This window comes from Phalangium opilio, unplaced genomic scaffold, assembly GCF_054372755.1.
Source record: "Phalangium opilio isolate 3A_F unplaced genomic scaffold, DU_Popi_V2 ptg000204l_1, whole genome shotgun sequence".
Lineage (NCBI taxonomy): Eukaryota > Metazoa > Arthropoda > Arachnida > Opiliones > Phalangiidae > Phalangium > Phalangium opilio.
The window spans coordinates 771,803-799,695 of NW_028324215.1; the positions used below are offsets into that span (position 1 = coordinate 771,803).

Here is a 27,893-nt window from a genome sequence, read left to right on the forward strand (position 1 = left end):
AAATGTAGTACTCTGAAAAGCAGTCCACGAAAATAATAAATTTCAACTCTGAAATCGGTTGACTAAAATGCAGTACTCTGAAATGCAGTCCAAAGAATTATATTTTTAACTCTGAAAACGGTTTACTGTCCTCTGAAATGTAATATTAAAAAAGTAATTTTTGCAACTGTCCTTTTGGTATTAGTTTTTATTGCTTCTTTTACAGAACAATTTTTGAAGCTTCCTCGTAAGAAAGGTTTCTTTCTTTAATTAGGTATATAATTAAAAATTCATGCCAGATAATATGTAGAAAATATCTTTCTTGTCTGAGAGCTGGCAATCTGGAATGATCATAAAATTATACGATGTGGAAGTACAATTATTTGACCAACTTACTTCAAGTTCTTTAAGTATTCTCTTAACGCGATTGCTTCGGCGGTATCTGCAGCCTATTTTGTCGAGCATTAAATCCAAATATATAATCTGGGTGTCTTAATAAAGATATTCAAAGTGATAAAAATTGAATAAGCATTACAATTATGTGTCAAGAACTTATCCAAGGCAAAACGTCCTTGATAAAATGCCTCTTACCCACGTGATATAATCTCTGTTTTCATATATTGTTTCCTTAGTTCTTTCATGCTGTATTCTAAAACCTTAAAAGGTTCAATAATTAATATTTTACCTGCTCTGAGATCATTTGCACTCTTGTACATAATACGACATATATAATCTTAAAGAGAGCGATAAGATCATTCACAGATTGCTTTGGATATATAATATGCATCATTTACGGAGCTACTTTATCGTTATTTTTCATTTATTTTTTTTTGCGCCAAAACGCCTAAACAAATTTAGTGACCGATCAATAGTGATATGTCTTTTTCTACAGAGCGCTGGGTATATAGAAAAAGCAATTCCGTGAGCGAGCTGATCTAGCTCTATAATAGGAACACAAAAAGTTTCAGAGCACGGCGAGACCGCCTCAGAGCAGTAAATGGAATTGGCTATTAGTTTGTTATTTATACAGATGGACTATATGAAAGTAAGAACAATTGCTGTAACTATTTGAAGTTGTTCAGAACTTCAGAAGTACTACCACCTTTAAAAGCTGCATATTTATAATAATACCTGACTGTCTAAAGGAACATCCCTGTCAGGTTTAATACTAATATTATGCTTGAACTTCTTGCCTTTCAAATATTTCGCATGTTTAATAAATTCTGGATGATCTCTGTAACTGATTTTGATAGAAAGCATTAGATAAAACTTCCAACACCCCACTTAAATCAATACAAACTTCACTCTTTCGTCAGACAAAAGAGTGAACTTACATAGCATTTGATAAATCGCTTTCTGGTGTATGGTTCATTATGCTCTTTAAGTAGCCAGACTCCTCGCACCATTTTAAAACGGATATAACGCCTTTAATGACTTCAGACTGTCTTTGATATGAAAAACGAGTACTTATTATTGATCCCTGACTATTGCATGATTTTATATTTTATGACTTACTCATCAAATTCTGAATCTTTTTGAGACAAATTAGTCGTACTTCGTTTGGATTCTGTGTAATTTTTTACGGGTATTAGCAAGGCAAATCACTAAGTGTATATCATAAAACCGAAATAAGCCTCAAAAATAGGTTGAATGTATAGCATAGTTAAATATTGAAATTGTACAAATTTTGCCTAATACAAACATATTGAAAACTAGCAAACATTTCTCACCCTTAGTAGGACTACACGTAACAGTTGTATCATCTTCTGACAACGTAACTTCTAAAACATCCCAGGGACGAAATTCTAAGAAATTTTGAAAGTCAAATGTCATTAAGTTATATACTGTATATTTGCACCGATCTAACCGGCAGCGTTTTAGAGGCTTCGTCCTCGCAGAAATTTACCTGAAGGGTGAAATGAAAAAACGAGTGATTTTTTTATCGATTATTCTACTAATTATAAGACCAATCTGCATAGCGAAACATCTAAGAAATAGCGCCGAAGGATTTTAAAATAACAATTAGTTAGAGATTTCATGATTAATGTTAAATAAGGGTCTCTGAACAATCGCGTAACGCCGTGCCTTTTTATTAACAAAATTCTCGTGGCACGCTCGGTTTCGAATGAAATATCGCGAGGTTTGATAGTAATGACGCGCGATGTGAATATCGTGGCGCTAGACATGGAGCGTGCAGGAAGTTACACGCTTGGTGGGAGGTCCTTATTTAAAATAATCCATCCAGATGTATTTTCTGGAGGTTTTACTATGCAGATTGGTAATAATCAATAAAAAATCACTTTATTTTTCATTTTACCCTCCTTTTAAATTGAGATTGTAACAACCAGACAATTTTCGTTATTGCGTTCGATGGGAATAACAATACCAAATGCATTAACTGATTTTATATAAATGACGTATACAATTTTAGGGTGGTAATTCTTTCTACGATTTTATATTTTAAAATATTTAAAAAATACTACGGTATTGTAGTTAATGCATCATTGTTAATGCATTATTTTCGAAAAAAACATCTGATATACTTGCCTGACGCGTCTGGTGAGTTTTTAAACAAGTCAAAATCTTCGAAAACTAAAATAAAAAATAGATATAAATTGAATAGATGATCATAATCAAATACGAACCAGAGATCGTATATTTATGTAAAATGAGGATTTTCTGACTATATAGACCCATTTCATTTGAGCTCGGAATTATTTTCGAATTATTCAGAAATTTATCGTTATGGATATTATGCTACTTAAGAAGAAAACACCAGTGTAATAATCTTTGTGAATGGACAACATTAAAGTAGATAACTGATATCAGTATGACACGCTGTATCCTCTAAATATTTTACTTATGTAACATGATTCTTCCCAACATCACCCTATTTGTTTGCTCACCCGCTCATCAAACTTCTGATGGGAAACGCACCAGGGGTGAATTCTTCAACTGTTCGGTACTAAATCCTAGTCAGCAATCAACCCACAAACCTCGTGTTGAAGTGGGACAAAAATCCACAATCGCGCCTTGGCAAATAGTTAAGCGTGATAGAGTTAACTATTTATCGCGAATGTGATTTTAGTTTACTAGCTTTTCTCACAAATATTCTAATGTTGGAAAGAATCATGTTAAAACCACGCCGGTATGTGGTACACTTCTCTCGAAGAGAAGTATTATATGCTTCCACAGATATGTGCATACAGTTTACGCGAGATCTGATTTGCGTGTTATATGTATCTCTATAGTCTAATACAATGCATCTTTTAAACTTTCTCAAATAGTTTTATATAGGATCTCTATTTTAAAATTCAAAGTAGAGTGTAGCCTGTTCAAAACGTACCTTTTTCATTGTCATAGTCTGGCATAGGCATTGTTTCAAATTTGTCATGAACATCAGGTTTTTGTTTTGCTGAGGAATTTTCTATGCAGCTCTCGATCAATTTTTTCCGTTCTTTATTTTTTAACTTTTTTATCAGCTGCATTAAGATGCTTCGAAGCCACCTTGTTTCGCGATTTACGTGTCAATACGTTCAAGTTAAAAGTTTTTTTACAATCCGGAATTCTTTGCTTCAAGAGCATAAGAACAGACAAAATATGGAAACAAATTGATGGCCCGGACTTACAACTGCATGATAAGTTTCCTTTTTCATCATAGGCTAGAGTGTATGACAATTCACGCTTTGTTGGGTGCCTAATTATAAACACCTTCGATTTCGCATTAATAGAGATCAAGTTTTGATCTAAAACCGTTTTTGCGAGATTGTGCTTATCAAAGTGTGTGTTAACTGGTTTTGGTTCTGAGCTTTCTTTAACATAGTCTTTTAGTAATTCAACTAGAATATCTTCGGAGTAAACTCTTCTCCTCAACGGTAAATGTTTCATTATTTGAGGGCACTTCTTAAATTCGGTTCTTGGGGTAAAAATATCTTCCTCACTCCACGATTTTGCGAAATCTATTAAGCAGTTGATTTGACTTGTATACAACACGAAAGATAACATGTCAACAGGATAATTTTCCCAGATATTTTGGTGTATTATTAACGCATTAAAATAGCTTGAGTTATTAGAGCTACCTAGAATAAAGTTCAATTTGTCTTTGGTCGTTACTGAATATTTAAGTTTATCATATACAATTTTCAGAAATGATTCATAAACCATTTCTTTTTTAGAGTAATGAATCATGAAAAAAACAGGTAGCACTGGATTTTTCTCGAAAGCTATGTTCTTTACGAATAATATCGTTACGAAAAAATTTGAGAACTTCACATTTTTCTCACAAAAAGCGATATCATTAAGCGAATCCTGCTTTTTCAATATTTCGTTTGCCAAAGCTATTGCACCAGCGTCCCCTAATACTACTAAATCAAAGGGTGCCACTTGTAATAAACAAATAAATTCCCCTAAATCGTGATTTTTGGCCATTTCTAAAAGATTGTAAATCTCGGAGCGTTTCATTCTGGTATTGCAGTCAGTTTCACAATTTGTTATGGATAAAGATTCATTGTGTGAATGCAGCGGTCGAGGGATCTCAGGAGTGAGTTTATCGCTCCGTTTATGAATCTTCATATAGTTTTCGGAGTAAACTTCATTATCTCCTAGATAATGTATGATGATAATTTTTATCTCAGAATCAATAGCTTCTGTCACTTCTTTCTTAAAATTGAAATATCTTGGTGTATTTTCTGGATTGCGTAGTTTGTAGTATATCTTTCTAAGGGTGTTTTTCCACAAGTACTTTCCAGTTAGTTCAAAACCTTTATAGCCATCTTTTAAATACTCCATATCACAATCGTTAATGCGCCTATAAAGGTACACTTCGCCGGATTTTGGAAGAATTGGTGGTCGATTAGCGATGTATTTAGATATTTTCAAAGATGAAGATTTGTTTATGTATTTTTCAGCTTTTGTAAAGTGCAGTGCCTCATTACGGTGTTTAAAAACAATATTACATCTATTTTCGTTCAAATCTAGAAAGAAATTGTATTTTCCAGTTAAGCTTCATGTTGGCGATTTCAAATTCAAACCAGATTTATGACCCCTGACGCTAATCTTTCTGTCCTTAAATGAATCATTTCCCGTCCCACATTAGTGTATTCTTCAAAGCAAACGTCACTGTGGCACCCTTTTAACATGGGTGTGTCAAAGAAAAAGCAAAAATAGACAACGCGTTTTAAATAGTCCCTTAATGTTTCATATTTTTTCCAAATAATATCAAAAACCAAGAAGAGAAAATAGGCCTACCCATTTAGATAAAACCACTTCGGCAGCAACTCTAGTTTCTGTGGCATTTTCTAAACTTAAAATGAAGTCTATATTCGTATTAAGCTCCGCCACCATCAAAATAGCCAGAGTAATCAGTCATTTAGTTGGAAAAGTTCTTGAATAGCAAAATATTGAAACGAAAATTGCTCACACAAATTACGTAACGTAAAACAATACGGATTTTGACCCCTCTTCGTCACATGTATCTAAACCCTCACGCTAAAAATACGCAATCTCCATAAAATTAAACTAGCCCTTTAAGTAAATCAAATGTGAAATTTTCCCAAAATATCTAGATTTTTTATATGCACATAATTTTTATACATAGTCTTGTTAATTAGAATTTGAATAGCACTTATAGTCTGTCAGTAGTAAACGTGACTGTGGTTGCAATTTTTTTTTTGGTTTTTAATTTAGCAAAACTCGAATACACCCTTCTCCTGACTGAAGCCCTTTTATGATTTTATGAACTTTCCCTAACAGCATGATCTTAAAATACTAACCTACCAAAGCAACCCAATATAAGTTCCAGGCGGGCAATTTCCAAGAATACCACCCACCTCTTGGATATTATTTTCGTTTGGTTTCTTTATAAGTATATGAGGTAAAAACCAAACGAAATTAAAATCCGAGAGGTGGGTGGTATTCTGGGAAATAGCCGTAATGGGCCTTGCATTAGTTACATCCGAATAAAGGTTTAAGGCTCATTACCAGCGTATATATTAAATCAGTAGGTGCGATAGTACCGAAATCAAAACGTTTTACCTTCCATATCTTAATCCTTCGTTTTTTTCTCTCAAAAATGAAGAAAATTCTATTCAACTCATTGGAAATTATAAAAAAAACGTCTTGGTTTGGACCAAGGCCGAAAAAACAAACGATATGTGTGAGGTTTATCAATTGGCTGAAGTTTCAGATATTGAAATTGTTTTAGTTATTTTTATCCATTTAATCCTTAATCAATATTAAATTCAATCAACTGATTTTACTGTTAATCGATCTATTCCCTCTAAATTAATTGAAAAAATTACATATCTACGCTTTTTCAAGAACAATTACATTTTCCGAAAACATTTTATCATGAAATTAATTATTTTGAAGGGAGTACGTGTTGAGAGATCAATATTGAATATATGAAATACTGTGTCTAAAAAGACCAAGCGAACTTTGACATAATTCGAAAGGAAAATGTAAATATTTAATAGTGGATGCCAAACCAGGGTGTTGCACGAATTTATACATTTAATTTCGTATATCGAAATGCTACATTTCTAATGTCGCGACTATGAAAGAAAGGTTGCACTGCAATTTCCCTCTTCGTACTTTAGACTTTCTTGGGGGGGGGGGTTAAGTTAAGTGTGACCTTCTTCGTTTAACTGGTAATGAATGGAAATAAATATAACAAGCCATTGGTACTGAAACGTATTTCTTTTTATGTAATCTTTACCTATACCTTTGGTTATATTTATACCGATATCATATTTTTCCAGTGCAACAGATGGCTACCTACTAACAAAAACCACACAGAATAAACGATGTTGCTTTGTCTTAAGTATACGGCATTTGTTTATTAACGAGTCTGAACAAAATAAATTTAAATTATCATATTTTTTTTAACATCAGTCTTCTTAGCAACTTACCGCTTTAATTTTTTTTTTTGATGCAAACTTGAAAATTTGTCAAGCCAGCAACAATTAAAACTATGTCCGTCAAGGTGCTTACACGAAATCCCTTCAAAATAATTAATTTCATGATAAAATGTTTTCGGAAAATGTAATTGTTCTTGAAAAAGCGGAGATATGCTATTTTTTGAATAAATTTAGAGGGAATAGATCGATTAAGAGTAAAATCAGTTGATTGAATTTAATATTGATTTAACTAAAAAAATTGCAATATCTGAAACTTCAGCCAATTGATAAACCTCACACATATCGTTTGTTTTTTCGGCCTTGGTCCAAACCAAGACGTTTTTTTATAATATCTGTCACTTCAGTCTTAATGTAATTAAATTTTGAATAATTATGTTTGCTTTACCGTCATACATTTGGGGTTGATCTATTTCTAATTGCTTAAAGAAGTACTTCAGTATCGTTAATTACATTTAACTTATATCCAATAACATTGATTTCGATAAGCATATAATGTTGCACTTTATTTATGAAAGAAGCTTAAAAACGACGGTATTTCAAATATGGAAGAAAAATATTTGTTTCGTACACTGTACACTGTATACATATACAGTGGTGTCGAGATCAGACCAACAGCTTCCTTTATGTACAACCCCCAATACTGCCAACGGGTGATGTCATACTAAATTATACAGGGTGTAAATAAATGTTTAGAACTCATGTTTTATTGTATGCAAGTGACAACGAGAATACTGGAGAATGCAACAAACTATTTTAAAGCACTGTCCTACGATTAGTCTTAGAACGTAGGCCTCAAATTACAACCTCTTAACTGTTTGGTAAACACCTCAACGTAAATATTCGACGTTTCTACCATTGTGGTTTAGGCACTCTTCCAGACGACTGTCCATGTCTTGCAATACATTTGCAAGCAGTAAACTCATGACGCATAGTAAGACTAATGGTATTGCCGTCTTGGGAAATCCTCGTCCGTTAAGGCTTGATGTAGGGGGTATGATAATGCCGGTAATGATGCCCTTGTAAACTGGCACAAACAGTAGAATGGCTTAGTGCAACTTCTTGTTCCACCGCTCTACTATTAGCATGAATTGGCTTCAAAACGTGCTACGATGTCAAAATCTATATCCTCATTACAGACTATACAGTCTCTTCTACGTTCACGATCTTGCACTACCGAAATCACGAAGGTGCTCGCCAATGTTGGAAAAGGTGCTTCGCACCGGAAGTTGTCGGTGTGGAAACCGTTCGGCATAAAGCACTGCCTTTAGTTGAACGTTACTGCGACCTTCACCCAAAATAAACATCCTGTCAAATTTGTCCTGGTTGGAATAGGTTGGCATTTTGCTAGGAAACGAGACTGACTACTGTAATTCTACTACTTAAAGGGCTCCTTCGGACCCTTAGACACATGGCCCCGCGGATTTCCGAACCCCTCTACCTAGCCAGAGAGAGGGAGAGTACTGAGGAAGATCGTCTATGAAGAGGGGATGGAAATCCGCGGGGCCATGTGTCTAAGGGTCCGAAGGAGCCCTTTAACTCCCACACTGAAGACCATGTATTTGAAAAGGGACCGGAAGTACCTCAAAGTTGAGTTTTCAAAGATTGTCAGATTGAGCAGGTCATGGGATTTAAAGTGATGAAGGTCGCTTTAACGTTCAACAAGTGACACCGCGGTATGTTTTTGGTGCTCCAATGTCCTCAACTGATAGGTCCAAACAATTACCATCCCGTTTTTTCGGCCCAGCGTTGAGGTATTGCCGGTCCCATTAGAAATACAAGGTCTGTACTGTTACAATTGTAACAATACTCCTGTTAAAAAGGCACACATACTGTACCCCTCCCCCTAAAAACACTTTTAAATTTCGCGCCTATTCAATAGCTCTCTTTTCAATATGGGAAAAATGATTTTAAAAGACAATTTATTTAAGTGTAAGAATTAAACAGGAAAATGGAGGCTGAGTGAAAGATAAGTGTAGTTTTAATTATAATTTGTTAGTTTAATTATAAGGTATCCATGAATTTACCAAAAACATTCCTGTTTTGGGTTAATTTCACATTAATTATACTTGATTAAGTTTAATTTAACGGTTTATCTAGTGTGGATTTAGTTTATAATACAAGTTTCAATGAAATAATAACTTTAATTGCAATTACTCTAAAATATGTATGCGCTTTTGATGCATTTTTATGATGAATTAAATTAATTCGAAAGTGAAATAGGAAACATCTGTGGCTGTGCGAAAAACTTGTGTTGTTTTAATCTTAATTTGAGCGCAGTTCGGGAGAGTCGATTAAGCTTAAAAGTATAATTTATTGGAATTTTTTACCCTAATTGGAACGTTTTGTGCAGTTTAACATTTTTGCCACAGTCATTATTTTACCCTAAACTTTTGAATTTCGCGCCAATTAATGTACTTTAAACATAGTTGAAATTAACTGAAGTGTGAAATAGAAAACATCGGGATTTACCAACGGCTTGGGTAGTTTTAATCTTAATTAAACAGTTTATTTAAAAGTTATTTGAGCTTTTAATCCAAAAAATGAATATTTTTGGTTTAATTTCACGTTAATTATATTTAATTGATTTAAAATTAACGTAGGATTGTGTTTCGGCAGTGTACATTTAGGTTATAAATGACTTTCAATATATACTTAACCTTAATTGCAATTTTTAGTGGGTTTTGACTCTTATTTTACCTTAAACTTTCGAATTTCGCGCCTATTAATGTACTTTAAAGATAATTTAAATTAACTAAGTATGAGATAGAAAACATGGGGCTATACTAACAGCTTGTGCAGTTTTAATCTTAATTTAGTATTTTCTTTCAAAGTTACTCGAGTTCTCATCCAAATATGTATATTTCATGTTTAAATTCACGTTAATTATACATAATTAAGTTGAAATTAATGAAGGATTGAGGTTTGGCAGTGTTGATTTAGCTTATAAAATGAGTTTCAAATCACCTTAATTGTAAAGTTTAGAAGAGTTTTTCATTCTTGCCAACACAATGTGTTCAATTTTTATCATACTACGTGCTAAATTTGCGGTAACATAAAGATCATCTATAACATATGTTAATGAATGATGTGATTCTATAGTTTAGCAACTTTGGCTTCAATAACAGTAATTAAATTAAATACCTAAACAATTCATAGCAATTTAGACAAATAAACAAACGGCAATGTGAACTGTGGAGATAGCCAACAACGTAACCCTCCGTTGCTGACGTGGTTACGTTGGAAAAATCTGCGCCAATGAAAACATGGAAATTATTTGACTAATTAAATTACATAACGACACTGTCCTCCTGGATTAATCAGCACCACTGTTACTTATATTTATGAATTAACAAAATCCACTGTTGGTAACAAACAGTTAAACTGCGCTAACGTAAACACCACGACTCTTTAACTGCCGTAACGAAAACATATTAAACTTTTTGTCATCTTACCAGTAGTATTTTGAACTTTTCGATCTTTTCACAGGGTGTAAAGCACTATCTTTATTTCAACACGTTAATAATTTGAATAGGTATGCCATTTTTTACATCAAATTGGAAGCGCAACGGTAAATACAGCATAAAAAACCTAGGGTTAACCCGGTTAGGCCATGTTTCTAGCATAAAATTGAGCAGACTATACATATACAGGATTCCAAAACAAATGAGAGCCGGAAATCAGCCTTTTTAATAATCTTCAAAGAAAGAGGAAAGACACTATATGAGACTATAATTACATAGAGTAACTAAAATAGGGTAATGGCAGCCCTCTGCCTTCGACTGTATTAAGCTCTATGAGGAAATAACATGGGGTGCCATTAGTCTATACAACTTAAGCCTTGGCCGTAAAGAACGTCGAAAAGCTTACTTTAAATGATATAAAAACTTCTATTAACTGTAATTATTTACCTGAATTACTTTTCTAGACGAAAATTCGACCTGATGACGACGTATTTCTTATTAAGGGTGCTACAGTTAATTAGAAAATACATATAAAGGTGCTCAAGCTCGGATGAAATACCAGCGTCTACTGCTAAGAAATTAGGAAAATCAGCAAGAAACCCAACATTTGAAATTTGTCAACGTAACTTGTTAGCACCCACAAACCTAGGCCCTTCTAGTTGTCAACGAGAACGAAATGAAGAAATAGGTTTAAGAGCGCTATAAGGTTAGGCTGACATCTGACCCAAAAGTAATTTTTTGACGTACTATCTTAATTAGTTAAATTACAAAAATTAGAATTCATTAACTAAAAATCGAAACAGGGAAGTTTCTCATTTAAGAAATGCTTGTTAATTTAGAAGTATTCCGAAAACTAACTTCGCTATACTTTTTCCGTATGTCCTATGACCATTTCGTTAATTAAACGAAAATTTTTTAATGCTTTTTCTATGGGACGCTAACCCTAAAAACTGTGAATTTTCCTTTAACATTACGGAAGGGTGTCATGTCATATCTACAAGGGCCTACCGGCCCTGTAGAATAAGAGCATCAATTGTTGTTCTCTCGGCCTCTTGGTCTGTTGTTGGAGTAATTACAACGTTGGCATAAATTGATTTTCTTTTGGAAGATTCCAGAATAATATTTGAAACATCTTTAACTGTTGTCAGCGCGTCGTTTGCCAAATCGCATTTTCGGCCACATTCTTGCAGTACCAAATCTAACGCGTGTTGCAGCAGTGCACATAAATGGATTTTGGCTGCTCTTGTTCCACTTTCATTTTTAAACCATTAATAGATCCCGACATATTTGCAGCTCCATCAAAACAATGCCCTCTGAGATTATCAAGATTAAGAGAAATTCGAAGTAACACATCCTTTATCACCGCGAATAGAGTAGCAGCCTTCGAATCTGGCGCGTACATGCCAATAAAATCTTCGAATGCTTGCAAGGATTTTGTGTCAACCCAGCGAATGCATAGGGTAAACTGTTCCTTACCTGAGATGCCAGTTGTTCCATCGGCAATTATCGAAAAAAATGGACTGTTTTTGATTCTGTCGACTATGTCTCGCTGAACACGCAACGCCATTAACTCCAAAATTTCGTTTTGTATGTCAGCGCTTAACCACTTGTCCCTTTTAGTTAGCCAGATTTTAAGAGCTGGCACGTCTTCTGCACGCTCACGAAGATGTTCGTGTAAATTTCCTTCCTCATTATCATGACCCCTTATTGCTTGACCGGTCCGAGCTAAATAACGAAGTGAACTTATAATAACCCGAAGCACTTGCCTATTAGTTGCTTGTTCTTTTTTTGGATTGTGTACTGATAAGTTCGACAACAGAAGTTGAACTTGAAACACTGGCAGCCTTTAAGTGGTAAGCACTTTTCTCGTGTATTTTAAATTTCTCGATTGCCCGTTTCCAGTTTCTGAATCCAGTATTGAGAAACGCTAGTGCCTGACCTTCATCATGCCGACCTTTTCCCCATTCTTTAAATGCTTTTGCGCAGGAAAAGCAGAGAACAACATCACGCCTACTATCATAATGAAGCCACTGATATGTCTTAAACCAACTACTTTGGCAAGATCTGCTTGATTCATTTTTTTGGAAAACAAAAACTTGTGTCGGGTGCATTTCTCAAAGTGGGTAGTTCTGCGGCTAACTGAGGCTCCGGCGCCAAGGTTGAAGTTGAAGAAGTTGAAGTTTTGTCAGCTTCCTTTATTACGGTTTCATTTGAACATGATGCACTGGTTCCAAGTTTAGTTTCATGTATATTAACCAGGCTGGTTACTTTCAATATTTTGTTGTTACTTGTTAGTTGAAATATTTGTTGAATCTGTTCGTTTCGTTAGCCAATCAAGAACAGATTTATTCTTTGACTTTTTGGACATGGTTTAGTTCCGATAATGATTCCGCAAAGAATTACAGGAGTCACAGGACGACGTTCACCGCGCATCAACTATTTTAACAACTTAATATGCCCGATCGGCGAACGAGTCACGACCGGCCTGTTTTGTAAAAGTAATAAAACACAAACATCTTGCGGAGGGGCCGTTCACAAAATACGTAACGTGGACACAGATGGAAGAGAGTTTGAATAAATGTTAGTAATTGTTATTGAGAGATGGAGTGGGTCATGGAAAACGTTACGTAGGAAATCAACCTCAAAGACTAATTGAAGATAGTCTTCATTAAATTTTCCAAAAGCCCATTTTGGATTTTCAGTATGAGTATTGCCTTAAATAAGGATTTATATTCGATAATATTCCCTTCTCTGAGCATAGTTTCGACTATTTTTCTACCCTTTTTTAGGGAAACAAAAAAAACGAGATAGCTTTATACTCTTAAAATGCTAGTACATGTGGTCATTGGGTTAACCGTGTTTGTTTCGTAATTAAGGCGTATCATACTTTCCGATTGTTACTTTGACTCAAAGGGAGAGAAGTGTCAAAATTGGACGATTTTTGCCTTAGACAATTTGTGAATCGCCCCCAGTGAGAGTGTGAGAAAAAGTAAGCTATTCTATTCGGATTTTGGATCGGGCCCATTTAGGAAAGAGGGGTTGTTCATATTGTCTTGGCAGTGGGAGATCTATTATAGGCGTAACTCTCTCGAGAGTAACAAAAATATTTTTGATTCGAGGCCTAGCACGTGTCGAGAGGGTGGCATTTTATGCCTTTTTATGTTTTTGAGCTGAATGGTAGATTATTTTTAGGAGTTTTATCAACATTTTACATTAACTTTACTACTTTTTTGGCCTAAATTCAGAGGGGGCTCAGCCGCCCAGACTCAAAAATCGAGGGGGCTTGAGCCCACCCTGCCCCCGGCTTCCGACGCCCCTGCCCGAGGGGATCGTTAGCGATACCGTAGTTTTACTTCCCCGGTACCATGCAGCCCTCGGCACGATGCCTCAACACCTTGGCTTGAGAAGGAACTACTCTCACTAAGGGGAGGTGTTTATCCCAAAGATGGTGATCGTTCCCAATATATGTAGCCAATAGTCAACCTATCACTTGGTTGTATCTTTCAGTTAGATTGGCTTGGGGGTGGTAAATACTTGTGTAACTGTGTTTAATACCAAGTATTCAAAAGCATGATACCATGTTTGTTAAATGCACATTACCAAATGGATCGTTTTACGGAAAAAATAAAACTTTTGTAAAGCATATCCCTGTTTGTGCTTGTGAGGCAAACAGTTGCGTTTGCCAAATTACGTACTACCTAATTCTTCAAAAATTTAAAATATCCACCCCTTTCAAAACAGGTCCTGTTGAGAAATACGATGTGAACCATATCAAAAAATTGAAGACATATTAAGAGTGATAGCTGTAAACATTAAACACTGTCGTTTAGTTCCATGCTTTTATACACAATTGGAACAAGAAGAAACTATTTTTATCGTGGAACCGGCAAACACTATTGAAGCAAGCTAGCATTAGTTTCCCCAATTTTGCATTTTATCTTTAAAAACGATGCTGTTGATCTCTGCGCATTTCCATTTCCTCTTACCACACGACTTAATAAGAAAGCATCTGAAATAAATGCTATTTTTATAAACAAAACATAAAACTATCAATACGTTTCATTTAAGTTGCTTGAATATTCCATCTCTAATTCTTGGAAAAGAAAAACGGACCTAGAGAAACGTTAATAACAAAAATTATCATTAACAAATATTCGTTATACCTTTATTCTCTTTCGTTGAACTCTTTTCCAGGCAAGCCAAAGAAGACAAAGAAAGTACGTGGGGCAAAGTTGAGAAACCAACTACAACGTACGTAAATCGTAAGCGTTTGTGACGCTAATATGGATGAAGGATGCGCATGAAAATAGAATACAAAAAGATGCGTGTTACAAGCGACCGCGAAGATATTTGATCCCATTGGTTTCTTATCACCGTTCCTGATACGAGCCAAGTGTCTTTTCCAGAAGCTCTGGATTGAAGGCGTAGACTGGGACACAGTTATAATTGAGCCTTAGTCAAGAATGGAGCTGTCGAAACTACGAAATGTTGCAATTCCTCGTTCGTACTACGAAGCGTCAGGAGAAGAAATTATCTCGAAGGATAAACACGTCTTCTGCGATGCTAGTAAACACGCCTATGGAGCAGTCACTTACCTGAGATAGTAGATTAAAAATGGAGAAGTTACCTAAAAGACGAGAGTCTCGCCTATTAAAGAGGTAAAGATATCACGTCTTGAACTGATGGCCGCAATCATAGGATCCCGCCTGCTTAAGTATACCTTGGATGTATTTGAAGGAGAAATCACCACGTATTATTGCTGGTCTGACTCCACTATAGTCATACAGTGGATTCAATCAATGGCGCGAGAATGGAATCCGTTCGTAGCCAACCGGGTGGCCGAGATCCACAAATTAATGGAGCCGTCATCGTGGGGTCACTTCAATACATTCCTTTCCTGCAAGGACTCCTCAGAGTGGACTTCAAAACTGAACTTTAGAGTTTCAAGTCAAACACCATTATCTTCTACCATCGAGGCAAAAGTTGGCAGCACTAATGGTGATGGAAAGTCACTTCACCACGATGCATGGAGGCCTAAACAGCACGTTAACTTAACTCAGGGAGGAAGTTTGGGTATTGCAAGGACGTCAAATGGTGAAAAGAGTATTCGGCAACTGTATCGTTTGTCGGCGTTTCAAAGTCAAACAAGGGGTCCAAGTCACCGCACCCTTGCCACTGGACCGAATCACCTCCGTTCATCGTCACAGGAATCGACTTTGCCGGGCCTCTATACGCACGAGCAGGAAAGGTACCACTACACTGTATATAGCATTTTTACGTGTGGAGTCAAAAAATCCATCCACCTGGAGTTAGTCATCGACCTCAATGCAGAGAAATTCATGCTTTCGTTCAGAAGATTCGTGCCTCGAAGGAAAATGCGCTGCACAATATATTCCCACAATGCGAAGACCTTCAAGAGAACAGGTCAAGACCTCAAAAGACTGTATCAAGAAGAAGAAGACAAGCCCTTCCTGGAGTACCTGGGAAATCAACGAATACGATGGAAATACATCGTAGAACGAGCCGCCTGGTGATTCTGGGAAAGGCTAGTCCGTTCCGTAAAGATGTGCCATAAGAAAACCTTGGTTAAAAATAGCCTATCCTATGAGGAACTCACAACGAGTTTGACGGAGATCGAGGCCGTGATTAATTCAAGGCCATTGACGAACAACGAGACCGACCCAGAGGAGTTATCACCACTGACCCCATCTCACTTCCTAATTGGTCAACGAGTTACCAAAGTTTCGGATCTAATCTTCCAATGCACTCCCTTTGGTGCGGAAGGGACGAATCACCCAGACGTATCCCGGACGCTACGGTAAAATAAGAGCCTGCAGCCTAAGACTACTTGCAGGCGTAGAAGTCAGGAGAGCGGTTCAGTCGCTAAACAACCTGGGAGATGACAAGGGATGAACATCGGGCGGAGGATGTTGCGGCTAAAAACTGTGGACGTCATTTAATTAAGACATTACTTTTGACCTAATCTGATAGTGTTTCTTGGCTTCTAAATATATAAATAAAAGCCAGTGTAAAGTCGCAGTTACTATCAAGATCCAGGCAGTTATAATAATAATAATATTAATCATCTAAGCTTTGTCTATGAAGGGATTTCCAAAACTAAGCCTGTGGCTTATTTACAGGTGGGTCCCTTTACATTGCATAGAGGGATGATGGCTAGCCCCTATGCCACAGCTGACCTACAGCGCCCTATACTAACTATTACCGTTAACCTCTGCAAGTTTTGAAGGAAAGGAGAAACCGGGTTAGACCGCGGAGGAAAACTCCTTTTAACAAGCGGGGAGAGAACTTGCAAACTCTACGCAGAAGGATTTGCTTCGAGATTCTCACCCGGTGCCACAGTCCGGGATCGAACCCGGGATCCTCATGCTGCGAGGCGAAAGCGCTAACCGCTACGCCACCCCACCTATTACATTATGATACAGTTGTAGTCCCAGGTCTCGCGCTTTTACCCTTCTATCATTTTAATGCTAGTTAGTTTTAAGGAATGTAAGCAACTCTTAATGAGTTCGGTTCTTTTCCATCACTACTAAATGCCATCACGGCAATTAAATTTTAAGCTTCAATTCTCGACTCAATTCTTCACCCCGACCCAACCATCGTATCCGGAAAGCAGTAATAGCCCGAGAGAAGTGATGACTGTACCAGAGTACTCACTGGAATTGGGTTCACGTGGTATTAAGAAGTCCATCGTTCTTCGAAGTGACCACTCCTTTCCTAATTTCACTCTATGAAAATTCTCTTGAGAATCACGTGATTGAAGCAGAACTGGAAGCGACGCCGACAAAAAGCAAAAGCGAAGCGTGCCGGCGGTGGATTGTGCGGCGAACGTTCTTGAACGGTACGTGGTTCGTGACTGTGTTTTCGGACCTGAAGTTTCCTAAAACAGTTTAAAACAACAAATCGTGTTTTAAACAATTTATTTTATTTTTTAAACAAAAACTATATTTTTTCCAAACCCTGGCTCAAAATTTTAATTAGGCAATTTGCTGCTAGGCGTTCATAGATATAATGAACTCTTTATTTCAAGCAGTGGCAGAGACGTTTTTTGAAATTGAGAAAGTTCGACAATCTTGAAAGGGATATTGTAATTTTTTATATTGGTTTATTAAAAGGTAATAATTGACAATTATCGCCACCAACGAAAATGAAACTCGCATATTAATCCCTTTGCGCGGTCCTACACTGAAAAAAAGGTTCAGCTTAGGAGGGAAAGGGGTTCTTAACCCATGTCCCCTATTTTCAACCTTATTTTGACTCACTTAAAACCATTTCATAAGAGTTTTTTCTGGAACCTTAGAAGGTTTATTTCATAACCATATTAGGTTCATAATAAAACCATGGAACATTTTAGTTAAATCTGTCCATAGTTCTAATTTTAATCACGTTTTATTTTTAATCCCGGTAGGTTCTATATTTAAACCCGGTAGGTTTTAATTTCAATCCCAGTGGGTTTTAATTTCAATCCCAGTAGGTTTTAACTTCAATCCCAGTAGGTTTTAATTTCAATCCCAATAGGTTCTAGTTTTAATCTGAGTAGGTTTTAATTTGAATACCAATAGGTTTTAGTTTTAATCTCAGTAGGTTTAAATTTTAATCCCAATAGGTTCTAATTTTAATCCCAATAGGTTCTTATTTTAATCCCAATAGGGTCTTATTTTAATCCCAATAGGTTCTTATTTTAATCCCAATAGGGTCTTATTTTAATCCCAATAGGGTCTTATTTTAATCCCAATAGGTTCTTATTTTAATCCCAATAGGTTCTTATTTTAATCCCAATAGGTTCTTATTTTAATCCCAGTAGGTTCTTATTTTAATCCCAATAGGTTCTTATTTTAATCCCAGTAGGTTCTTATTTTAATCCCAGTAGGTTCTTATTTTAATTCCAGGTTCCAATTTTAATCCCAGTAGGTTTTAATTTTAAGCTCAATTTGTCGTAGTTTTATTCCCAATTGGTTTATTTTCCCATAACAACATATTCTGTTTCTAACACGGAAGGGTTTTTTCGAAACTACAAAAGTGATTTTAAATCAAAATACAAAAGCGACTTTAAATCAAAATACAAAAGCGACTTTAAATCAAAATACAAAAGCGACTTTAAATCAAAATACAAGAGTGATTTCAAATCAAATCAAATCACGAAATTTACTGCTAAACCAACTTGTTCACAAGATTTGCAACAGAAATCGATATTTTCTTGGAATCAAATTTAAAAATTACTTTTTAAAAATATTCCAGTGTTCTAGAGCGTTTTGCTGCATATTTTAAATTGAAAGTGTAATAAGTACTGAACAAGCACAGAACCGCTTTTCGAATACAAGTGCAATAGATAGTAGTGGTTTTTTAAATTTTCAACACTACTGATAAAAAGAAATCCTCATCTAAGAAGAGTATTGTGGGTGTAGGAAACTCCGATTCGGTCTGGAAAACGTGTGGTTTATCTTATCTGGAAACCTTTTGAAGCAAGGAACTGGAATTTAAAAAATTACTATTAACTTACCCCATGACTGTAGAAGTATTTAGGATTTTCTGAAAGAAGAAGGCATAACAGCAGTATCGCGGCATCCATTCGATTCCTGTTTCGATAATAGACTATCAAAAATTACAATTAACCATTTACAAATTTCTAGAACCCGTCACCCAACGGAATGATTTTAAAAACAAATAAATACCTTCAAACTCGCTTTACAGTAAAATTTCCAAAAAATGCATGATATTTTTGGCGTTAGATTTTGATTTTGCTTGATCTAGAACCTTCTTTTTATTTGCATAAAATGGCTTACAAAAGTGTGCATAAGGTCAGCGCCATTTGTTTTGCCGCAAATTCTGGCTAGCTCGTCAATTAACTAAAACATATAAAAAGAAACTCAAACATTTTTCTCGAAATTAGTAAAATATATTACCTCAATTTCCATCAACAGCCCAGGAAACTTTTCTTAAACTGCTGAAATCATATTTTTGAAGCAAAATTCCCGTCTGAAAGCAAAGGTTTTATCCATTTTTTCTTTTATAACATTTTCATCAGGCTTCCCTTTCTTCAATTCTTTGTTCATCACTTCGATGTGAAAATTCAATGCTATGTGCATCTTCACCATCATATGATTTTTTTTCCTGAAAATTGCAAGAGCCATTAAATCGACGTTGTTCTTTTGTGCAATAAACTCGATTTTAGGGCTTCACGGCTTCATCTTAAAAAATTATAATATAAAGCCTAGTTTCCATTTGGAGAATTTTTTCAATCTTTCTCATGAGACAAATGCATAGATTTATTCTGGCTCATGAGGTCGCAAGAACTTTAACATAACTTTCAAATGTTCTTAATTACCTTTAAGATGTCTTTAGGCATTTAGTACTGTGCAACAAAGCACCATAATCAAAATATGTAATGATAGATTACGGTTATTGAATAAAATTTAATTTATAGTGCAGCATCAAATAAATATACTCAAATTTCCCTTAAACTAGTTAAAACCAAATTTGTTTTCTCTACCTGTATTTGCCTTGGCTTGGGTAATTTCTCCAAAACCTCCGTCACCACACTTTTTCTCCTACCACACTTTTCAGTAGATTTGTATTTTTGTTTCATTTCCAATACTTTCTTCTCTTTGTCAAAGGCATGCGCTCGTGTTTGAACTTTTGCTTTAAAGACACCACCCAATTTGCCTAAAAATATTTTTATACATCTATTATTTTCTTTCGGTAAAACGACAAGGCTTGAATATTATATACAGAATCACTAATAATAGCAATAGATTATTATGTGACAGGGAATTATTTCGCTGAAAGATAGAAATTGTGGGTGGAGTTTGTATTAAATTATTTTATTGGTGCCATGTTGACCTAAGCTTACGGAGCTCGATGATTTTCATTTAAGCTAACTATTCTTGTAAGGCAGTGGATTCTGGCTGGTAAGCATTATTTGTGTCACGTAAAAATTCGAGATGATAAGTATAGACTATAGACTGTCATGTCGCTCTCTAAATGTGGTATTAATAATCCTCTAACCATCTTCCTCAACCACAAACAGAAAGAGCATTTTCTTACTTTTCATTCAGTTCGTGTTTAATGAGATTGTAATAAGCTGGTTAAGTGTGAATTAATAACTAAAAATTTCAGGCACTTCTATAATTTTCGACGTCACATTATGGTAGCGATGGACCGATACCAGTTTTAACCGATACCGATACATCAGTTTAGCCACATATTGGTACCGATAACGATATGGATTTAGAATTGTCATATCTCTATGTATGATCCGATACCGGTTTAAAACGATACCGATATATCGGCCCATCTCTGGGTTAAAATGGCCTATATTTTTGACAAACTCTGCTTAACAATAATATGCACTCACGTATTTTGAACGTTATGAAACTTTATCAGCCAGAAAAGGGTATTTTTGCACAAGCTTCATCGCAACCATTTTATATTCATCTGACGTGGGGTATCTTAAGAAAACTTTTAGGTTGTAAAAAGTGTCTATTATAATTTTGTTATACAGTTGCAGAGATACGTACAGCACATATGATCTCATATCCTCGTATAGAGTTGAAAGAATTTTTCCTCGGTATTTTTTCCCAAATATTGAAATATCTTTATTCTTAATCAAATTTTCTACTTCCGCCGTAAACTTGGGAATAGAGTAATTGATAGGTAGCTCTCCATCACAAACATCTCTATCGTTTGTTGTCTCAAAATCTTCTTCTGTGTCATTAGATCCACAGGCCGATGTATTGGATGATTGTGCGCTTTTAGAACTAGCGCTAGTTTCAAAGTTGCAACTAGAAATCCAAAATAGAAAAGCACATTTATTTTAATAAATCCTAATTACTACTAAAATGGCCAATTAATTTTTAAACTTATTTATAAAGTTTTTTAGTTTTTACAGAGGAATGCTGCTCAATATAAAAAAATCCGCTTCTAAATAAAATAACTCTGCTAATGAAGTTTTAATGACGCCAGTTTTAAGAAAAAAGGAATTGATGAAATTAAAAGGCGTTATTTATCTTACCTTGGTGAACTAGCAATTTCGAAGCTTGATGAAATCGAAGTGGGTAATGGCACAGCGCGCAGTTTTGATTTATTTGGAGGAATGTTTCCATATGGTTCAATATTGATCCAATCATTCCATGAATCTTCATAGACTTGTAGAAATTTCAAGTCTTTTCCGAAGATGATTGAGATTTTTTCTTTGAGGTCATTTACGGAAATGTCCGATGCCACTTCAACTACTTGTTTACTTTCATCAAATGTGACATGGTATTTAAAAACACAATCGTTCTCATCCACACTAGAAATTTGAAATAAAATGATGGACAGCCTAACAAAGCCAGTGTTCTAATTTAAGATATTCTTCTCCGCGAGATTTGAATGAATGCAAGGGAGGGTGATAAACATGATGCAAGGTAAATCTATTAGGATCCAACATTTTCCATGCGTTTAATTCTTTGACTGAATAAGCTGCCCTATGTTTACAGTAACTTAGTGTTTGATAGATTCTAATACAAATAATCTAATCATGTTGAATTTTCAAAACATAAATAACCTTGCCATAAATAGGAATATCTTCACCCTCCATAAGTCCGAGAACGAAAAAAAAATGGTTGCGAATTTAATACTTCTAGTTATCAAGTACTTAGTCTTTATAATGAAGTCATCATTTTTGAGATGAAATTTAAAAATTATTGTTTCCCTTAAACTCTTCGGTATTCTTTTAGTTTTTTTTTCTGTGCATTTTCCTACATCATTATCTTGTTCAAAACTATTTCCTGCACTTTGCAACCAACAAAGAAGTTTCTGATGCCGCATAGATATAGTTTTAACAATATTTTTAAAATTTCTTGATTTTGCAGCCATCACTTTAAAATATTGATGTTTGGCTTCAAATCGCATGCACCATAACTTAACAAGGGGACCATATTCATCTATTAATCTAGTGTAATGTATTAAGAAGTGAACTTTGGGAACAAAAGCGGTGGGAAAAAGATGCTTTAGTGCTTCACAAAAATCTGTTATTTTATATTTTAGGTATGGCAGCCAATCTTTTGATATAATTGGTGACATAATAATTTGCAAAATCTCGGTTAAAAACATTAAAAGTTCCCAATGCTTATCAAGATCAGATATAACATCTCCTAGAATAAGTGGTAAAATATGAAAAAGGCATTTCTTTTGCGAAGCACTTCCACAGATTCTACCTCCTTCCGTGAGGATTCTTTAATGGACCGAAACGGGCTTGTTCTTACGATTTAAGGGAAAGATTCAATTCAAGAATTAAGATAGTCCAAAGAAAAGATTCCGGACTTAATAAAAACGCTTATAATTAATTTCAAAACAATTGGTACTATTCCTTCTAATAAATCGTGCATTATGTCAGGGGGGAATGATTCCGTTATCTTAAAGTTAGGTATTGTACTGAAGGAGCAAGCCCTATCAACACCGTAAATGGTTGCATTGCCCTTATTTTTTTCCACTTCTCTTATGTGATATTTATGTACAACTTCAGTTCTTAACTCAAAGTCGTTTTCATTGAACATCTCACCAATATCTTCTTTACGAGCCATGCACACCCGACAGATACGGTTATGAGTGAAGTTTTGCGTAAAACCACCGAACGAATGAGCAGAAAGATTATCAGCAGAAATGACTGCTATTGCACCCTTAACTACTGTGCTGTGTTTTTCAATTAAAATACCCTCGTTTTGGAGGGATATAAGGTCGTCAATAACTGGTTGTAATATCTTGTCATAGCCATATTTAGAGACGTGACTGTATTTAAATGCCGCTAGTAGATATATTTGACTTAACTTGCTTCATCTATGGTCAGTAACATTTAAAATTGTAAAATAAAACAAGGTAACTTTGTTTGTGCCTTTTTTCCCACCCAGTGGATTACATAGCTCAATTTCGTCTAAGTACAAGTTAAGTCTTAAAATAACATTATTTGTTTTAGTGTTAAAGAAACTATTCCTCTTGAATATTTCCCCATCTGTAAAATCTGATAATACATCACTATTTTTCCCCACTTTCATATCTACATTTGTTTTATCCTCTATTATTTCTTTCCAAATATCATCATGGTCCAATAGCATTTTTAAAACTCTCTTAATTGGCACTACTAGAACAGTGTCTTTTATTTCTCGATGTCCAAAATATTTAACTCCTTGTACGTACTCTTCAGGCTCAACAAGGTTCAGTGTTTTTTTGCAAAACGCGTGGAGAGTGTGCTCACCTTTAACTAACCCAGTTATGGAAGTTGTCAGATCTGGATTATCTGATAGAATTTCTTTCGGCAGATCCAAACAACTTTCTAAAATTAAATTGAAATCATTGGCTATATTCTGGGCAACTGATGTAGGAAGTTGATGCTGTTCCCTTATTTTTAACAAAAAGAGTGCTACATTTTTTCTCAGCCTATGCAATTCCGTTTCCCCGGCACCGTGAATAATCTGCTCATTTTCGAAAATGTTATCGTTATAATTTGGAACGATACTTTCATTTTCGATTAAATCAGGCTGGAAATTAACTTCACTGTTTTCGCGAATTAGTCCACAGTCTAATCTAGCATTTGACTTTACTAGTTCGGCATGTTTTCTGTATACATGCTTTTTTAAAGACTGAAAATTTTTAAAAGTGTTATTACAATTTTGAACTGGACACGACACTTGAAATCTTGTTTGTGGTGAATGGAGAATTCTAATATGGGATAGAGACTTTAGTAAAATCGTCCTTTTAGTTCCGCAAATGGAGCATTGGTACATGCTTTGTGTCGCCATTGTCTTTAACCAATTTCAAAAATGTAGAACTCATTTACTGTCGGTTAAGCTCACATTAAATCTACTTTAATATGAAAAGTTTTATAGACCGAAGTATTAAACGGGCGATACGCGCTAGTGGTCTTAATTCATATTATTTAACCATAAGCTTTTATGTAAGTGTTATTCGCACAAAAACGGCCAGTTTTGCACTTGCGAAAACGTTGTTTATACTGTTATCTTCGACTTAACGAACTGCCGAGGATCCTTAATAAACTTTTAGCCTCAACATTGTGAACCAGAGTTAACGAACCCACGCTAGATGAGGAGTCTTTGTTCATTGCTAACCATTAGAAACCCCGAATGTTTTGTTTAGGCACGATCTTGAAATGTCACACTTTTCTCTCTCCAACCTCGGTGTCACACCCTACAGCATTCTCCGCGGGTTTACCTTATAAGTGCATTTTCCAGAAAAAAGGCATCTTGAATATAGATAACATGTTTAAAGTGAGGGTGAAATCGAAAATCAATTGATTTTTAATTCACTCTACAGTCAAATAAAAAGCAATTCATTTTCCACTTCATCCTCCCTTTAAGAAAATAAGATTGAGGTTAATATGTTTCGCCTTGAGTGGCCCGAGTGCGCACGAACCGCAAAATATCAAGCAGGCAAAATTCAACAAGTTGGCCCAAGGGTTGTTCATATAATACAAGCCACATCGTACCGTACTTAACATGCGTAGGGAAATATATGTGAATAGCCCCTTGATGCGCTATCTTAAAGTGTGCTAAAATGATTACTTGTAATCCTAATTTCAATTTATTTACTCCTGCTATAATTATATAAGTGCGACACAAATAGAAAACATGAGTGATTACCCCCATGAGGCGAAGCTATTAACTGTGATAAAACGATTAATTGTGACGCATAAGTATACCCATAATTGAAGCACAGAAAGAATGGTTAGCCTTTCGATGCGCTATTTTTACTGTGCTAAAATGATTACCCATAATGTTTACTTGAATAATTAACCCTCCTTTATAATTGTAATAATGTGACACAAACAGAAAACTTGAGAGAGTAGCCCCTCGATGCGCAACCTTTAACAATACTCAAATTATTACCCGTAATCCATACTTCAATAATAGTACTACTTGAATGAGTAGCCCCACGCCACGAAGCCTTTAACAATGCAAACCTAACCCTAGTACACTTCCCGGGGTCACGAGCATTCAATAAATTTGCTTATGCTATAATTTTTATATTCCAGTGCCTTAAGACCATTCTAAAAATAACCTCAGTATACTTGCTATTGCTTTAAATATTCCCCTCGATTTCTTTGAATGTTGAAATAGGGAGCGGTTTTGAAAGCGTGAAATCATTATTGTCGACGGGTGAGAGGAATTTTAAAGGCAGAGTGTATAGCTTAATCTTACTATCCCTTCTTTTTAAGTAAGAAACGAAAAATGTCACTTCACCACAATTCTCTCCCTTTCACATTCCTTTCAATGGCGAACGAAAAGTTTTATACAGGCAAAGGCGCTACTCTTTCACGTCTACGAGTACCAAAAATTTGACAACCTATACTGGGGGTCTTTTTCCAGAAACTTCTTTTTTCTTGAATGACAACTTAACACACCCCTCACCTGGTGTTAAGTAATTGTGTAAATAATTCACGCGAAATAATCAATTTGTAAACTATGTAAAATTTAATGTCAAATCCAAAATTTTTGTAAACATGTATTCAAACCTTAAAAAATAAGAGAAAAACAAAATTCCCAATCCCTTAGAAGCCAACCCCAATACGAAAACCACATCAAACTTTTCCTAAAACGCCAAGACCCCTTCAAAACCACCCAACGTAAAACTCCAAATTTTCCCCAAAACCCCTGATAAACATCATTGACGTCATGAGCCAAAAAGCGGTACCCCAAAACTTTCCAAAAACCGCACCAGCATCTCGCCTGCGAGGCAAAGGTGAAAGCCCCCGTAAGACGATGACGTCAATGATGCCTTCTATAAAGGCTTGGCGAGAAAGGGAAAGTATGTGCATTCCATTCGTAGCTCTCTGACCAAAGGGTCTCCACCTTATAGGGAGAGGGCAAACCCATTCTTGCGACGTCATAGGCTTATATCTCTTACCTCGATTCCATCCCCCTAACGGGGGAATTTCAGTATCGCGCCTACAAACGCTCCCCTAAGTAGAGGTATAAAATGACGTCGGATGTTCTTTCCCTCCCTGACTAACGCCCTCTCCCTATAGTACCCTTATAAATTTTTGAACTAGCAACTCCCTAGTAAAACTTTAAATAATTTTTTAGTGTAAATAAAATAACTTTTTTTGAAATACAACTAAAAGTTTCCACCTCCTTGCACTATTAAATTCAAGTTCGAAATGATGTGTCTTAATTTTAAATAGCAACACTAAAAATAATTTTATGCACTAAATTTTAAGACACAACAGCTAGCTAGGATTTGTAGGAACGATGTACACGTTTGCGGTTTGAATTCTTAAACTCTCTAGTAAAACAGAAGAGACAACCCGCTACAACAACACTAACTTTCGGAAACCTATACTACAAATCATGATTTTTTCCACACCGTATGTGCTTTTAGTCGTGTTTCTTATAATATGCTCTCAATCCTTCCCAGCTCAAATTTACAAAGCCTTTTACAAAAATTCTTTAAGCTTCCTCAAATCAGCGCTCACTCGCCTACATTTTAGCATGAAAAATATTGGCTGATACAATAAAATACCACAAGAACTGTTAAAATAAGCCCAAAACATTTGAATAACTCACTCAAAACGTTCGCGTTTATTTAAAATTAATTGCAATAGTATGCATTTCAGCTCGCTAAGCCTAACTCCATTTTCCCAAAACATTTACATGGAATTTTTTTAGAACGAGAAAATAATCTAGCCAATCAGCGACCATTCATCGTATTCAATTAAAATTCATCGTTTCACTCACGCAAGCATACAAAATAGTAATTCCCTCTAAATAATTATTTAAAGTGCATAAGACACTCAAATAGAAAAATTTGGGATTTACTCGTTTTCATAGTTATGTTATTATCCTTAACATTTAAACTTAGCAGTATTTACGCGGGAATACAGAAATAAAATCTTTGATAAACCTTGAACTGTTTGTGCCTTGAGAGTAAGTTACGTAACTGGCTTAAACCCAGGATCAAAACAATCATAATCTTAACATTAAGTAAACTAAGTCGTACGGGTTCAATAATAAATAATTATTGCTAGTGTAATTGATAGTTGGAAGCAGTATTAGATAAACTCATCATTTGTGAAATATATTTACCGTATACATTCACTAGCGAGTCTAACTTTAGTTAGCAAAACCATATTTAATAAAAAGTTAAACCACTTACTTTCTTCAAAGTCAAATTAATAAATTCAGCCAAATTATCTACAAAAATATTAATATTAGACGCTCATAATGAATATAAAAAATATTTTTTCAAAAGCTCATACATACTTTCAATTTTTAACTTTTGCTGCCGTTAAGACTTTTTCGAAAAATCCGCAGCACCACGACCGAAGTTGACATTCAAATGAAAGAAACTTCGCGAACTATCTACCTAGTTTCCCATCTCTAGCACTGGAGTAACGCGAGATTTTGTCCCTGCGATTCCAAGAAGTGAATGCTACCTAGCGTGATCTTACCAGTTCCCTTTTGTATGTGCAAAGGATTATTTTCTTTTCAAAAGATCCAAAAGATTAGGCCTAGTAGGAGACCACAAA

The 27,893-nt window shown here is 35.3% G+C and overlaps 2 protein-coding genes across 21 annotated transcripts; both read right to left on the reverse strand.

Annotated features, from left to right (window-relative positions):
* Positions 1 to 172: 172 nt before the first annotated feature.
* Positions 173 to 27,893, reverse strand: LOC149621459 (uncharacterized). 20 transcript variants are annotated; one of them, XM_089853720.1, is made up of 17 exons: positions 27,628 to 27,869; positions 21,387 to 27,558; positions 20,893 to 21,156; positions 20,730 to 20,823; positions 19,279 to 20,038; positions 19,048 to 19,221; positions 18,876 to 18,967; positions 14,521 to 17,255; positions 3,326 to 4,952; positions 2,527 to 2,571; positions 1,710 to 1,784; positions 1,495 to 1,546; positions 1,314 to 1,424; positions 1,111 to 1,219; positions 571 to 635; positions 376 to 470; positions 173 to 320 (listed from the first exon to the last, which is right to left on the reverse strand). In XM_089853720.1, the coding sequence occupies exons 9-16, from the start codon at positions 3,465 to 3,467 to the stop codon at positions 398 to 400; spliced, it is 672 nt and encodes a 223-aa protein (XP_089709846.1). In that variant the 5' UTR covers positions 3,468 to 4,952; positions 14,521 to 17,255; positions 18,876 to 18,967; positions 19,048 to 19,221; positions 19,279 to 20,038; positions 20,730 to 20,823; positions 20,893 to 21,156; positions 21,387 to 27,558; positions 27,628 to 27,869; the 3' UTR covers positions 173 to 320; positions 376 to 397. The 20 variants fall into 20 exon arrangements, 1 of the variants encoding a protein (XP_089709846.1); XR_016375073.1 differs by lacking the exons at positions 173 to 320; positions 376 to 470; positions 571 to 635; ... (1 more) ...; positions 1,314 to 1,424; positions 1,495 to 1,546 and having other exon boundaries at positions 19,279 to 19,486; positions 19,701 to 19,727; positions 19,866 to 20,038; positions 27,628 to 27,866; XR_016375071.1 differs by lacking the exons at positions 173 to 320; positions 376 to 470; positions 571 to 635; ... (1 more) ...; positions 1,314 to 1,424; positions 1,495 to 1,546 and having other exon boundaries at positions 14,521 to 15,767; positions 15,838 to 15,903; positions 15,975 to 17,255; positions 27,628 to 27,865.
* LOC149621460 (zinc finger MYM-type protein 1-like) lies at positions 8,857 to 12,434 on the reverse strand. The gene is made up of 3 exons (XM_089853679.1): positions 12,292 to 12,434; positions 10,349 to 12,201; positions 8,857 to 10,143 (listed from the first exon to the last, which is right to left on the reverse strand). Exons 1-2 carry the CDS (start codon positions 12,432 to 12,434, stop codon positions 11,556 to 11,558), a joined length of 789 nt encoding a protein of 262 aa, XP_089709805.1. The 3' UTR covers positions 8,857 to 10,143; positions 10,349 to 11,555.